This window comes from Aplidium turbinatum, chromosome 6 (assembly GCF_918807975.1).
Source record: "Aplidium turbinatum chromosome 6, kaAplTurb1.1, whole genome shotgun sequence".
Classification (NCBI taxonomy): domain Eukaryota; kingdom Metazoa; phylum Chordata; class Ascidiacea; order Aplousobranchia; family Polyclinidae; genus Aplidium; species Aplidium turbinatum.
Window position 1 is genome coordinate 4190610 of NC_137477.1, and position 16555 is coordinate 4207164.

Below are 16555 nucleotides of genomic sequence, written 5' to 3' on the forward strand. Positions count from 1 at the left end.
AGCAAGTGCCTTGGCAAAGATAAAGCAGTAACTTCCAGTGTGATTGCTGCTTGGGTTAAAAGAAGAAGCTGGTTATTCTTACAAGAGTTGTTACGTGCGTTTATTGCAGCCTAACACTCATTTAATCATTTCTACTAAATGAGCTGAAACACTAACAGAGCCTACTGCTTAGTACTGACCAAGGCCTGATTAAGGCTCACGGAGGCCCGAGGCACAGCAAAGTTTAAACGCCCCTATTGGCAATCGCTTTCGATGCAGAGCAGCAGTGCTCAACTGAAGCATAGCGAAATTCGCTGAAGCGTGACGATTTGGAATCGTTATTCTATTTGGCAATCGTTACACAATTTGAAATCGTTACTCAAAAATAACAACTGTACACACACTGGCACATTGGCACAACAACTTTCACCACCTACGCCTACGATACTAATGTAAAAACATTGGGGCCCCCCAAAACCAGGGGGCCTGAGGCCTGTGCTTTGTGTGCCTCATGGTTAATCGAGCCCTGGCACTGACGATGGTTTGTAGGTAACTAGGCACTCGTTGGGATGATAGTTTCACCAAAGACGCAATCCTCAATCGCGTTTACGTAGAAGTCACCTTACTGTAACACTGCTTTCGCTAGACAGGACATGTCGTACGGATGGACTCGAGGCTTTCTCGAATAAGCTTAATGCTCTGTGGAAAACTGGAGACAAGAAAAAAGCCTCTTGGAAGACAAAAGCTTCGATATAAAAATCAGCTAAAGTAGGCCTATCCTTGAACTAAGCCAGCATTGATCTGAGATCGTAAGAAGAACTTGTCAGTGACAGGTCAATCAGAAGAAAGAAAACTAGGGATGGCACGGAATGTTTTGAAAAAAAAAGGAAACAAAAGCGTCAGGATAAACAAAACATCTGAAAGGAAAAGCAAAAAAACACTTTCCACACTCTCCATCTACAATATGACTTTTGCTCACGTCTATTCCATCACAGCAGCTTGAAGACAAAACCAATGCTCAGACACGAGCTTGAGCCAACGACGACGGCTGACGATGGCAAATGTGTGATAAATGTAAATCCATTTACAGTAAAGATGCTATGCCCACAGGAAACTTCATGACCGACCGGTCGATCACTAGTGATTAAGACACTTTCTAGTCGATCGCAAGCAATGAGAAGTTGACCACCCCTGGTCTACATCATTACAACACAGCATGATGCCCTTCTGTGCCATTGTTCTTTGTATACTGGACACTTGTAGCCTATCATTAGGCTACTTGATAATGAGCTGATAGATCAGCATTATCGCTATATCTTATCTTAAAAATTAAAAAAAAAAATTGCCCTTTCAGCAACAAAAGTACCCTTTTTTCATAATCCTGCCCCCCCAGCCAAAAATCGTTCCGGCGCCCCTGGCTTTCAGTAAATGAGAATTAACGGTTTCTATTTTATTGGTAGCTAGTTTGATTTTTAGTTATCTACAGTTTTCACAATTTGTTGGGACAGCTCTCTTTAGTCTTAACAAAACTACTTTTTTTAGCGATTAGCTTCATTGTGCGTTCGAAACACACAAACAATTTACAATGATTTTGCAATGCAGAAAGCGTTATAAACTGTTGTTTGTCGTACCCAAGCTGGTTGAGGATTTGGATTTAGTGGACAGCACGGCAAACGCAACCAATCTTGGTGTTTTTCGTTTCAGGCATGACTGTGGTCTGCGAAAGACACGGTCGTATGTTTTTGAGCTTTGACAATCCGACGCTCTTTCGAGAGCCACATCAGGCTTTCACCTCACAGCTATGTCTGCCTACGTAGGCCTACATGTCTAAAGTGTGATATTGAAACCTATCACAAGATTCTGCGCTTGAGGTAGCGCATATAATCAAAAATCAATGGTTTGTGTAATCTGACTCAATTTGCAAGTAGTATACCGAGTACGTTAAAAAGTTTTATGACGAAAGCAGAGGTTTTCTGGCAGATTTTACGTCCCAGAAATCTGAACCAATCATACAACACATTTGGGTCCTAAAAAAACGGTAATCCTTTACGGCTGCCATGATTTAAAACCTTACTTGTTGGTCGGGCATAGCGGAGAAAGGAGTAAACTATGTTTCCGATCAACTAAATATTAAAATTAGCTCTGTTGAGAAGGAACGATCTTCGTGGCGTCAGCACTACCTGACTACTCACTATAGAACAGCGAGCATTGTGTTTCGCTAACCATACCGGTGTAGCCTCCACACTACCCATCAAGACTTTTCCAAAAACAGGTGTTTATCGCTGTCAATTCTTGCTACACTTGACTGCCGAAAAACAAAATTAGGCCGGTCAGGTTGTAGGCTGTTTAGTTTAACCTACATCTATTTTATTGCAGATAAAAACTGAAAAAGTTAGAGCTTCAATTTCTAAATAATAAAAATAATGTTTGATAGTTTTCAGCAAAGTATTTTTTTCAAAGTTTTTTTTGTTTTGTTAAAGTCAAGTCTCATGTTGGTTGATTTGTAAACAGATATAAAACAATATCATTCAAAACTGGTATAATATCTGCATATCAGTAAACCTAAACTTACATAGTCGCATATACAAATCTTGGCAAAGAATATATACAATCGATCGAATAACTTTACTTCAAGGTTAAATGAAATTTCTGGATCCAACTGCTATAACAGTGGTCTAAAACTGAGTCCTGTTAATGACATCATCATCGGTCATTGAAATTAGAACGAAGAATAGTTGCAAAGCTTTGGAATATCTACTTCTTTCCCGAGCTTCTTCGCCAAATGCATGTAATGAGCCCTCATCCATTCTGTGAACACACATAGTTCCTGCAAATAGAAACAGGACAGTTTATGCAATAGATTGAATTTGGATTTTCGCAGCATGGTCGTTGTTTTGTTTAAAAATGTAGATACTAACGACCTGTTTTAGCTTGGTGCTGATGCAGCATCAAGCTAAAACAAGTCGTTTGTAAACTACATTTGCGAAGTAAGTCAACTTAATGGGTAAATAAACTCAGTCAGGTTCGGAAACTAAGAATTATACAATTATTATTATTACAATTACATTATTACAGTAGCCTACAATTATTATTATCACAATTACAATTACATTATTACAATGCAATTATTTCTCTATGAATTATACAAGTTTTCGAACCTGACTGATTTTGTTTACTTAATATATTTAATCGTTCGGTTGTATTCTAAATGAAGAATCCTCGTATCACCTTTCATTCTCAGTAATAGCGAGGAACCAAAACAGAGGCTGAAAGACATCGTTGTCTATTTCATTGCTTACTGTAAGTTAACTTAGAATGGATAAACTAATTTGTCAATTAAAATTGTAAGAACATGTTGGAATAAATAGGTTATTTTCTTCTTTCGTTTGAGACTAGATCAAATCAAATTTCAGGGCAGGTGATGGAGAGCCAGGTGAGTGTAGCTTCGTCCAGCGTTGCTATACCATGCGTTCCATTTGGTGCCTTATAGATCGGACATTCGAGAACGACATGGTCAGCAGTTTGTTCCTCCGCGCCGCATTTGCAGGCCGGTGAGGGAGCCAAACCCCACTTGTGCATGTTGGAATGGAAGCGACCGACTCCGGTTCGGATTCTGTTGAGCTTGACCCAAGTCGGCCGAGGCAGGTCCATACCAGGGGGGCGCGCCACCGGGTGAGGTATAAAATGATGTAGTTTCGTGTCGGTGGCACACCACGCTGCATTCCAATTGTCTTCCATGAAGTGTGCTGCGCTGATGGCATGATCGCTGAATGGATGTAGTAATTCAACAGCAGCTGGCACAAAGGAGTGTCTTGACTTTAATTGCCGGGGAGATTCCTGAGGTGGGATGTTGAGTTTTGCATGAAGCAAGTGGTTAGGATCCCCCGCCCGGCGAGCCAGGTGTACAGTATAAGGGCTCCCTTTCGGCGAAGCTCAGCAGGTTGGATGCCTGCGAGGATTGGTAAATACTCTGTTGGATTGGGGCGCAGGCATCCAGTTACAGTTCGCAATGCGTCGTTGATTGGGCTGTCGATGAGGCGGGTGTGGGCACTGTGGCACCAGGCAGGGGCGCAGTATTCAGCAGTGGAGTGGACCAACGCCAGGGTTGCAGTGCGCAATGTGTCAGCACCTGCACCCCAAGTTGTGCCTGCCAAACGTCTCAGCAGGGCGACGCGAGATGTCAGCTTTTTGCGTAGTGACTGTAAATGGTGACGGTATGTGAGTGACCTGTCAAGTGTAACCCCAAGGTATGTAGGTTCTGGGCAGGGCGGCAAAATTTTGCCGTAAACGGTCACTTTCAGGTCACGTTTTGCCTCCCTGTTGTTGAGATGGAAGGCTGCCGTCACAGTTTTACTTTCGCTGAGCTTCAGTTTCCATTGGTGAAGGTATCCAGATATGGTCGTCATGTCTTGGCTCAACGTCATTTCTAATGATTGCCAGTCTTTCGCAGAGTGCAAGATGGCCAAGTCATCAGCATATGCATATTTGTCAGATGTTGTTGATGGTAGGTCATGCATATAGACATTGAAAAGGAGGGGAGCCAAGACTGATCCCTGTGGGACACCGTTTTTGAGTCGCCGCAGTCTACTTGGTTTTCCTCTTCCGGTGGTAAGGGTAAAACTCCTGTTGGGGATGAGTTCCATGATCATTTTGACCATGTGCCTGTCAGGGAGTAGGCGGAGTAGTTTGTAGACTAGGCCACGGTGCCAAACAGTGTCATAGGCTGCTGTTAGGTCGATAAAGACAGCCCCCGCTTTCTTTTTTGCCGAGAAACTCTCCTCAATATCCTGAGTTAGTAGTGTGACTTGGTCTACAGTTGACCTCCCGTGTCGGAATCCAGCTTGTTTCTTGGGAAGCAGTGGGTCAATTATTGGTTCGACACGAGCGTAGATCAGTGGACCAGGGGCCTTACCAGGTTTTAGGTGCTTGAGGGCAGCATTAAATTCGCTCCGTGAGAAGGAGCTAGAAATGCTCTCCTGGTTGGGTGTGTTGATTTTCCATAGCTTTTTCACTTCTTTGGTAACAAACCGATCAAAGGTACGATCACACGGCTTATATATCCCAATTTTTATTACCTGCGATGCGATCTTATTAGCAGGAATGGGACATTGTCCGGGTGATTGTCTTGATCGTCCCGTAAGGTTATTGAGTGTGCTCCACGCTGTACGGCTTGAGTGCGAGAGATCGATAGATTGGATAGTCTCTGTCCAGCGTTCTTTTCTTTTTGCATCGAGTCTTTCCAGAAGAGCCTTGGCGGCTGAGGGTGTTGTTTGACCATCTGAAGAGCTAACAAAAGATTGGTAGAGGCGCTCGCACTATGCATCCTAGCATGGAGTGTAGTTACTTCTACGACCTCGAGGGATGGCTTGTTTGGCACATGTTAAGATGGTGTTGCAAAAGTCCTGGTAGGCCTCGTCCACATTGTGACAGTTAGGTGGAGGTAACTCATTTGTGAACTTGTTGGAAAGGAGGCTAAAGCGATTCCAGTCGGCTTTACGGAAGTTCCACCGCTTGACTGGTTCACTCGGAATTGGTGTCTTGAGCGGTATTGTGGTAATGAGAGAAGGTCTGTGCTGGGACCGAGGGAACTTCTGTAGCACACGTCTGTCCGGAAGCTGATTGTCGTTGCCAGTGCTGGCAAAGGCCATGTCTGGGTTTGTTCCAGTGCCCTATCGCCCGGATGTAAAGCTGGCTTCGTCTTTGGGGTTGTACAGTGGGGCATAGTTATTATTTGATGCCCAGTTAGCCAGACATGCACCAGAAGGGCTGGTGATGCGGTATCCCCAGTCGACGTGCTGGCAATTAAAATCGCCAGCATAGAGGCAGGGGTGGGGGTACACTGGGATGGCCGTCGGAGTGAATGGCGAGGGAGGTGGCTTGTAGATGTTTACGATTTTGTAGCCGTTGACGTCCACACTTAGCCATTCAATCTTTGAGTCTGAAGGGGATTGTTCAACCAGTCTCCAGTTCAGCTTCTCGTGGAGAAATGTAGCTAAGCCGTGTGTCCTGCTTAGGATTGACCTAGCTAGTGAGTAATTTGGGATCACTAGCCTATCTGCGCTGTGGCAGTGGGTCTCCTGGAGGATGATGATAAGGGCCTTTTGTCGTTGAGCTATTCTTTGTACGACGTCGATTTTAGCAGTCGTAAGGCCTTCAACGTTAAGCTGTAGGATGTTGGGACTTCTGGCTTCTTTCTTCGAACTCTGGGGCCAAGGGTTTATCCTTTTACCACCCCAGAGACGCCCTGATGTGTCTCTGTTTGTTGTCATTAGCCTGTTTTGTGCAGTTACCGGGACTCACCACGAGGAGGTTGACAACATGAGTCCCAAATAGGTTAGAAAATAAATAGGTTATGAAAAAACAACAAACAAATGCAGAAGGACAATATTGTCAAGTTCTGGGTTATAATTTATCGAATAAAGATAAAAGAAAATAACTTCAAACATTGCATTATCTTTGCATAAAAACTTTGATAATTTAAAAGCTATTTATGTTAGATCAAAAAAGTAGTTGTGAACTTAACTTATGGCCCCTTCAATCAGCGTTTTTGTACCTTTACAGTAGGTTCGGCATAATATCGCCAAGATTACATAAAATAATAATTATTACAAAATTGATATTCAATAAAACAAATCCCAGTCCGAATGACATGGGCATAGCAGCATAATCGTTGTTTACTTCACAATTCGTCATTGCACACGACTACGGAACTGTTTTTTGAAAGCTAGTGCAGACCGCTACTACTATAGCAAACTCACGACATCAGGATAAATATTAACATTTGTGAAAATTTACTGTCGAATATTGTGCACCATTTCGAAACAAGAAGTTTAACAGCATAAATATTGCAGAAACAAACGCATTGAATCCTCACTCGAAAATGGCGTTCTCCTCCATTGGCTTCGAATGCTTTCCGTGAGTGCACGAATCTTCTATTGTTGAAGCAAACGACAGCGTTTGGTTTGTGCTTGAACTGAACCTGAAAAATAAATCCTTTTGATTGAAAATTGTTATGGATTTCAGATAGATTTGATTTAATTTTATTTCTGATTTCAGCTACAAAGCTGCTGTTTATACTATCAAAGCAGCGAAAGCAGTCATCATGAAATCCGAACACCTAACCCATTCACCTCCAATTAAACACACAACCAGGACTTACCCAGTTTATGAATAACTTTTTTTAATAAACATTTTTGTTTTGTAGAAACTGAGTATAACTGGGGTCGCAAAACATCTATTTCAAAAGTCGGTAAACATGTGGCAAATCAGATAGGCTGCACAAAGTAGCCTACGTTAGAGGAACACAAATGTGACCATTGCAAACGAACAATTTGATAATATTGACGCAGTATTTCAGATTTTAAAACTAAAATTAAAGCACTAACCCAGACAGCCACTTTATCTGGTCCAGATGTTTATAAGATTGGGTGCGGATTCTACCAGACCTGGACTAGATAAAGCGACTGTCTGGGGAGCTAACATGGCATACAGATTCCCAGAAAGTTGTAAATTATTGTTTCGACAATTGTTTCGACAAAATAAAAACTCACCGTCAATTCAGGACGTTTGATAATCTTGCTAAACTTTTTGAAAGCGCCGTAGAATTTATCCACATCTTTGCCATGTGCTTGAAGCGACAAAGGATAGTCAGATGCAAAGCATACACTGACGATCTAGATATTTGTGACAAAAGTGAAACTATCACTAGTAAGTCTCGGAAAGCTAAAATAGTATTATAAAAATAGAGCTTGAAGACGTTTTTATTTAGACCTCTGCCATGCTTGGCAAGTACCGTCTTGGTTGTGATGGTCAGAAATAAAATTGAACTAATAAATTGCAGTAAAATACAAAAAAAAGTACCGGAAAAAAGTTAGACAAGATACTGTAAAAGTTTATTAGATAATATGAAACCTTTTTCTGTTCCAGTGAGAACACATTCAAAACATTTAAGTAATAAATGTATAAATGCATAAAAGCTCTAGGCCTGAAATATGTGTAACACAGGAGCACATGACAGAAGAAGTAAGCCTACACTACAGTAACATGATGAAATAATGTAAAGTATCATAACCTGATCGTGATAATCCACACAAATGCAATAACGCTCCCTTTGGAACCAACGAGGGTACATTTCATTTTGCAGCATTACCGGCACTTCTGTTAGCACTTTGAAAGCATCTGGGTTTTCCACTCGAAGAATTTCAGCAGCTTCAAAAGCGTCAACGACGAGACTTTCTCCTCCAGTGATTTGAGGGTCAAAACTAAAAAAATCAGGAAAGAAAATTTTTGTCATAAAGTACTCTGGAACGTTTTCTAATTATTACGAGAGTTATTTAGGTTTGAACCAAAATAGCCTAAGGCATTGGTTTGCAGCAACCCTTTCTGGTATTCGTGTCAAAGACACGCGAAAAGCACGAGACGGGACCATTTGGCCACGCCCTGATTAATGGGTTATAACTCAGCCGTTAAATATCGCACATTTGAGAAAATTGGCATGCACATAGTCAAATGCTTTTATTTTATATTGTAATTATTTGTTTTCGAAATAAATGCTTAGTTTGTGTATTCTGAAGACATATGTTGCAAAAAAGCTCTAAAAACGCGAATTTTGCTGGCATTTAGTCATTTTATGTCCGATTTTCTTCGTTCGAATTTTAATTTTGATGATTTTGTGACCATTCAAAAAAATACTTTGAAACAAATTATTTTTTCCTACAATAAATACAGTATTTTTCATATTCATACTACATCAAGCGATTTTGAGTTTATTGTGATGAATTGCACTGATGGGTTCTCCACATGTGGTCATGGCTGCTTAGCATCGCAGTATCTCTCATGACAAATCAAGATGAATGAAAGCATAAAATAGTTGTCGCGTCCCAGCCAGCAAATCATTTTTTTACATTGATTCAACCTTAGCAGATTGATTTTCTGGTTGAAAGAACTCTAGGTTATCACATTCTTTCCCAGCCAGCAAAATTGGTCCATTTTACATTTATTTAACGTCTGCAGACGTCGAATCATTGTTGAAAGTGGTTGATTTACAGGCTGGGTTAGAAGTATAGGTAACACGATTTCCAGTCAGCTGTTTTTTCAGGCGTTTCATTTCATAACATAGAGTGTAGTTTTCATTTCAACCTGCCAAAATGTTTTAGAATCAGAAAAAAAGCTTCTTTTTGATACTTTTCAATGTAGCTAAACGTTGAAACGATATAAAAGCCAACTTTTCTGCCTGGGCTGCTGCTTTTAGCTAAATTTCCCAGACAGCAAAACCCGTCATTTTTCAGACGTTGAATCAATGTAAAAATGACTGTTTTTTTTGTCTGGGTTGTTTAACTTGAGTCTGGCAATGTCGAGACAATGTAAGAATAGTTAATTTTACTTTTACATAATTAAAAATGAAATGTACCACAATTCTGGTTCAACACACAAATAATCGTGGAGTTATGAAAAATTCAGTTTACAACCATTTAGAGAAACACAATGCTCGCTGTTCTGTTGTGAGTAGTCAGGTAGTGCTTACGCCGGGAAGATTGCTCCTTCTCAACTGTAGCCTACATGTCATGAATGGCATGACATACATAGTTTCAATATGTGCTTTGTGCAAAAAGGCATATTGCATTTGGAGCGACGATCAGAAACTTTGCCGAGATTATTTCTTTTTTTGGAATAACCCGTTCCTCTGATGTCGTCTACACATAATGGTACAACGCTTTGTGGATAACTGTGGTTGATGATTCGGTTGTGATTAGCCCTGTTTTTCTTTTCAGAAGTAGCAAAGTGTAAATACTAAACTAAAGTAACGGATTATTCCTAGTAGCCAAAGTTTGCTTTTCATGTTTTGAACACGTCGAATCTTCGTAAAAACTGGTCAACTTCACTTGCCGAGATTGTGCAATGACGCAACAAAAACTGCCTGGGATTTAGATAAAACGATAAATTACACTATGAGTTCCATTGCGTTTAGTTCTAAGTTTAAATGTGTGATTGATGACTTGACTCGCGGTTGACTGCGGCCACTGTGTACACAATAGCAGAAGCGATGAGTCATTTCGAGGCCGATTGCCAAAATATAGGAATTTAGACAAAATTTCTGAACAACCTGTGACAAAATGCTTATTGTGAACCACATAATGTTCCAAAAATAACCAAATTAGGTTTAAACGATGCTCAAATGATAAAAAGTAAAAGTCAAGAAATATCAGCGCTTTAGGAGAATTCCTTCTATACAAAATTTCAAAACTAGTGAAGGGCGGGACCATCAGGTCCCGGCTGATAACAGGTCGAGTTAAGTCAAGTTGATGACTAAAACCTTGCAAATTTGATCTTATTTGCAGACAATATTGATCGGTCGTAAATTAGGCTACTGGTAAAATAAAAATTTGTTTTCACCTTACGCAGTTATGCAAAGCCATTTGGCCAAAGCACTCAGTGTATGAGTAGTCCATGTGGAAAGGCAGTGCGTGGGCAGTGTTGCCACAGTCAGCGACCTTCTTCATCTTTTTATTCCGAATCACCGTGAAATTACCTTCCTGTAAATAATGTTTTACAATGTCCGACAAATATGCATAGATTTAGCTAGATTCTTCTGACCATGCCCACCTGGAGATGTGGCCTGATTTGTCACATTTTGCAGATTTTGATTACAGCTACTGCTAGTGCTTGACTGACGTTTTTTGAGATGTTTTTACTTTTTGCGGTTTCCTAATGACATAAAACTTTTTTGTTGCCTTGGGGAAGCAGTAGCAAATGAGAAAAAGTAAGTTGAAAAACACAAAATCAGACTGTTATTGAAAATTAACAGTCTGATTAAAATCTTCGAAATCAAATTTTCTTTGTTTTTCAACGTGTGAAGATGTTAAAACCTATTGTGTCATCTGGGGAAAAGAATAAAGAAAGCATAAAAATCTAAATTTTAGAAAAATTTATTTAAACGTTTGCCCAAAGTTAAAAAAAACCTGGAAATATCTGCAAAATGTGACAAATCAGGCCGTATCTTTAGGTGGCCATGTTCTGACCTAGTCATAATTTTTGTTTATACTACCATGCAATTATTAAACCCAAAATATTTTAAACAAAATATTTAAACAGAGCAGCGTGTTTTGTAGCCACATAGAGTGTGCAACTGTGCATGCTACCAAGTAAAAACTAACCATTTCAAATATATATTTTTAATTACAATTTTGGTAAAGAGGTCACTTTCTTCAACCACAGACATATACAACCAAGCAACCACACGGCATTTAACATAATCGATTAAAAATTGAACAAACTATAAGCTACAAACGTTTTCGGCCATACACACGTTAGCCCTTATCAAGTAACAAAAAACAACTACTTATCATATCTACAATGAAAATCAATAACTGATCTAAACACTGAATTGAAAAACGAAATGCAAAATGAAACGGCAGAACAAAGGAGAAAGGCACATCACATGGCGTTTAAATTACACCAGGCAAAGACGCATCATATGACGTATCAAGAAAAGACGTTGAGTAAATAAGAAGCACCTGAGGCAAACAACTGTGTATTGAGGCGAGGATTGTATGATTTTATTAGCAAAGCCTCGTGGATTTTAGTGTCGAATTCGGTGAAACATTTACGCATAATTCTAAAGGACTCCAAGGATGGTTTGTTATTTGAACATGTTTGACAATCGAATATGTGATCTTTAATGGCACTTTGCTTGTTCAAATTAGTTAAATCTAAGTGCTCCCTCACTCTCGTGGCCAAATGCCGCGTAGACATACCGATGTATGTACAATTCGCGTCATGCGAACAAGATTTTTTTCTTGTTCGCATGACGCGAATTGTACATACATCGGTATGTCTACGCGGCATTTGGCCACGAGAGTGAGGGAGCACTTAGATTTAACTAATTTGAACAAGCAAAGTGCCATTAAAGATCACATATTCGATTGTCAAACATGTTCAAATAACAAACCATCCTTGGAGTCCTTTAGAATTATGCGTAAATGTTTCACCGAATTCGACACTAAAATCCACGAGGCTTTGCTAATAAAATCATACAATCCTCGCCTCAATACACAGTTGTTTGCCTCAGGTGCTTCTTATTTACTCAACGTCTTTTCTTGATACGTCATATGATGCGTCTTTGCCTGGTGTAATTTAAACGCCATGTGATGTGCCTTTCTCCTTTGTTCTGCCGTTTCATTTTGCATTTCGTTTTTCAATTCAGTGTTTAGATCAGTTATTGATTTTCATTGTAGATATGATAAGTAGTTGTTTTTTGTTACTTGTTAAGGGCTAACGTGTGTATGGCCGAAAACGTTTGTAGCTTATAGTTTGTTCAATTTTTAATCGATTATGTTAAATGCCGTGTGGTTGCTTGGTTGTATATATTTTTAATTGATGTGCAGGCGCATGCTCAGTGATGCAAGAAAGGTGGATCGATTGTCACAATACTAGTTTCTATTAGTGTAACAAGGAATGGATGTACTCACTGTAGAATATGGAGTGAATTGGATTGGGCCGAGTTTCCGAGCAATCTGAAAAGAAACTTCGTTTAGTTAGAGAAGCACGGCAAGAAAATCTTGGAAGACTACCATCACAATTTGCCAACGTTTCAAAGACAACGATGCAATAACATTCACTTGTTCAATGCTTAGTTGCTTGACATCTGATCTAAATCTAATAAAAATAAATATACGGTAGCCTAACGCTTACCATACATATTCAAATGAACGTAAGAAGCAAACGTAAAAAGTGTATTCAATTCTGTGTCCTAACATGCACGAATTAGCCTAAAAAAAAGTAACAAAACGTTTAAAGCATACCTCTGTAAACTTTTTGTCATCACTAGGAAAGTTGATGACTTGGCACAAACCTTTCTCAAACATTGTTTTCATCCACCTGGTGATCACAAGCATTTAAGTTAGAAATAGTCTCCTACAGCTTGGAGCAGTAGAAAAAGGTAAGTCACAGCCTACTTGATTAAAAGAAGCTTCCCAGCACATGCCCTGCTTTTGATTTTACATCAGATGAAGCAAAACTTGGGTAACAGAAACAACAAGTTCAGACCAACTCATTTGTAGCTAAACTTAAAATAAACGTTTTGCATTCGGAGCCTTATGCCGATTAGCAAACTTCCTTTCGACAAACGAAAAACTTTGAAACCACTCATCCCAGCACATTGATATGCGAAGAGGGATGCGAGACAAATCCAGTGTACGATACTTTTGTGCCACCAATCCTTTCCATGCTCCTTCTACAGTAGTTCATGTCAATTTTGTTTTAGGTAAGATGAGCTCAGAGTAGTGCAGTTTTGTTCACATTGCAATACCCCCTCAGAAAATTAAGTTGCCAACATAACCGGTATAGGCCTACAACTTAGCACACAATTCACAAGATTGAACAACAAAATTTACCTGAAATAAAAGTCATCAGAGTCAATTTTACTCTCAGCAAAATCCAGGACGGTTATTCTTCTTTCCTTCTCTGACATAGGATACTTAAAATTCCTTCCTTTGGTTTTGCGTTCCAGACATTCGTCACAATAGCAAAGCCTGCGTAAGTAGTCAGCGTACAAGATGCACACATGACCTTGGAAAGGCTCGTCTTCGATTGTTAAAACCAGTGTATCATCTGTAATAGAACCAATATAAAATTATTTTTTTCTGTTTTAAAATTATTAAGCTTTGGTTATTCCAAAATTCTCAGAGAAATAGAAGGTATTGATGAGGGGGTTTTAGTGAACGGCATCTCATTAAACAATATTCGTTATGCTGATGACACTGTGCTCATAGCGACATCCCCGGATGGTTTACAAACACTAATTAACAAAACTTCAGACATCAGTGCAAAATATGGAATTGAAATTAATGACAAAAAACAAAATGCATGACTATCTCCAAACAAAGTCCTGAACCCCACTTTGTACTTCACCAGAGAGGCAACACAATTGAACAGGTGTCTTCTTTCAACTATCTTGGTTCTCTCTTAACAGCGGACGCACGATGTAAGAGAGAGATACGAAGAAGAATAGGCCTAGTTAAAGATGCTTTTAATAGACTACGACCTATTCTATTGGATCGCAAGCTTTCTATTCTTCTGAAGGTGCGACTTCTCAAAGTGTTAGTGTGGTCTGTTCTCCAGTACGGTTGTGAAACATGGACCTTCAACACAGAAACTAGGCGTAACATTGAAGCAGCTGAAATGTGGTTTTACAGAAGAATGCTCAGGATTTTATATACTGATCACATCACAAATGCAGAAGTTTTAAACCAGGTACATCAAAATAAGGAACTATTGAACAACATAACTCAAAGGCAACTCAAATTTCTCGGTCACATTATCAGAAAAGAAGATTTCGAAAATCTCTGTCTAAGCGGCCGCCTTCTCGGGAAACGTGCTCGTGGCAGACAACGAACAACATTTATATCTAATTTCAATACATCAATCAGCCAACCAAGAACACTTTGGGACACTGCGCGACAAAGGGAACACTGGAAAAATTTACGAACTGAGCATCTAGTTCATCAAAGGCCGCATCGGCTATGATACTGTTGATGATTCCAAAAAGTTTGGTATAAATTGGAAATTAACATTTTCAGGAGCAAGCATGAGGTTGGAATTTTCTTAAGGAATAATGAAGTTGAAATGTACACGAAGAATCATAAGGTTAAAATGTTCATGAGGAATCATGAGTTTGGAATGTTCATAAAAACAAATTATGAGGTTAGAATGTTCATGCGAAATCATAAGGTTGGAATGTTCATGAGGAATCATGGGGTTGGAATGTTAATGAAAATTCTAGAACTGGAAGTATTCATAAGCAATCTAGAGGTTGGAATGTTCATCAAGAATCATGAGGTTGGAATGTTCATGAGAAATTATGAGGTTGTAATGTTCATGAAAACAAATTAGCTTATGAATGTTTATGATAACAAATCATGAGGTTGGAATGTCCTTGAGAAATCATGAGGTTAGAATGTTCATGAAAACTCATGAGGTTGAAATGTTCTCGAAGAATTATGAGGTTAGAAATTTCATGAGAAATCATGAGGTTGGAATGTTCATAAGGAATCATGAGGCTGGAATTTCGATCTCACAGCATCTGTCTCACAACAAAACAATTTTAAATAGATTAACTTTTTCTGTGACCTTGTTATCTTCACATAGTAACTTTAAACAAGGTTCAGTACACCAAATTATATCAACAATCGTTTTGCTCTAAGCAAGATATGGAGCTTAGAAATTTAGCATTTTCTTACCTTTTTCATCAAAAGAGATTGTATCAATAAATAACTCATCAGCAAAGCTTGTTATTTCAACCAGGTAGCAGCCGGATGTCCCCCCAGTGCAAACCTCGCATTGACAATTGTATCTGAGCCAAGTTGCATGATATCTGAAAGAATATATATTTAATTGAATAAAAAGCAATCATTAAGAAAATAAATCAATCAATAGTTTTTTTTCATGTCTAAACCTTAAACCATTTGACCAGGTTAACACTCACAATAGTATTTCAAAATTTTTTTTAATTTAATATAATTTTTGTTGTGGAACTGGTTTTCTTCTTATAAGATTCATCAGTACAACTGGATCGAAACGAAAAAAAAATCTATAGGAAGAAAACTGGTTCCACAACATAAATTATATTATATTAAAAAAAATTTTGAAATACTATTGTGAGTGTTAACCTGGTCAAATGGTTTAAGGTTTAGACTTGAAAAAAAAACTATTGATTTATTTTCAACATTTCTTAGACCATTGAACTAGTCTAAAAACCTTTCTTAGACTATTGAGCATACCCTCTCGCAACGCTGTTTGTGTACGTTATGCTGATTTTTTGCAGTAATTTTTTTAGCAAAGTGACCCAGGCGAAAATTAGACCAAGTAAGTTTACTTTTTAACATTTCGACAGTCACCAAGACAGACGTTTTCGCGAATATGAAAGAGTAATAAAAAGCTATAACTTCAATTCAATTTCAATTCAATTTTATTTTTTATTTTCTGTCGCGAATATTGGAAAACCTGCATCTGCTTGTTAGCGCACAGAGCTGCGCAACAAAGAACACATTGTCAGAAAAATAAAAATTCGCATTCTGAACTCACTTACCTAGTCACGTGGTTATCTTTATAAGTTACTTGGGCAGTTTTTCTTCCAGGTTCAACCTTGACACTAGAAATACTCATTTTAATTCAATCTGCATATGCTCAACAACTGCGCTGTAAACAACATCGTACCATTATCGGCTGTGGCCTATTTGACAATAAATTAGCTTTTTGCAACCTTTTCTTTGTAATTTGAATTACAAATTTTGACATCAAATAATAAAAATGTAAAACTTCTACTGTAAAGTTTTAAAATTCCTTTAACCCTATGTTAATACGAGCTGTTTTCGTAGGCGGAAAGCACGTCACCAGCTATCTTAGCCCCGTGCTAATTAATCGCTAATAACGGGAGCTATGAAAATCACAAATATTTTACAAGGTGATAGCCATGTGTACTGTGCGTATAGAAATTAATTTTTTACTCAACAAATTTATTGAAATAATGTGTTTGAGATCAAAAAACGTCAGAAGGTCGGTTTTTATTCTTCTTTTCCAA

At 38.8% G+C, this 16555-nt stretch overlaps 1 protein-coding gene across 1 annotated transcript; it reads right to left on the reverse strand.

The window, feature by feature from the left end:
- Positions 1–2318: 2318 nt before the first annotated feature.
- Positions 2319–16173, reverse strand: LOC145772785 (gamma-butyrobetaine dioxygenase-like). Its single transcript, XM_082584660.1, has 10 exons — positions 16064–16173; positions 15216–15349; positions 13371–13587; positions 12780–12855; positions 12447–12491; positions 10372–10511; positions 8051–8240; positions 7530–7652; positions 6854–6958; positions 2319–2806 (listed from the first exon to the last, which is right to left on the reverse strand). Exons 1-10 carry the CDS (start codon positions 16138–16140, stop codon positions 2699–2701), a joined length of 1215 nt encoding a protein of 404 aa, XP_082440786.1. The 5' UTR covers positions 16141–16173; the 3' UTR covers positions 2319–2698.
- Between the last annotated feature and the right edge of the window lie 382 nt (positions 16174–16555).

Bases quoted from the DNA above. Each gene is read 5' to 3' on its own strand.
- LOC145772785 (XM_082584660.1), bottom strand. From the start codon at position 16,140: ATGAGTATTTCTAGTGTCAAGGTTGAACCTGGAAGAAAAACTGCCCAA. The intron at 10,512-12,446 runs GTGAGTACATCC...CATTATTTACAG, and splicing joins AATTCACTCCATATTCTACA to GAAGGTAATTTCACGGTGAT. The intron at 7,653-8,050 runs GTTATGATACTT...ACAAATATCTAG, and splicing joins GTGTGGATTATCACGATCAG to ATCGTCAGTGTATGCTTTGC.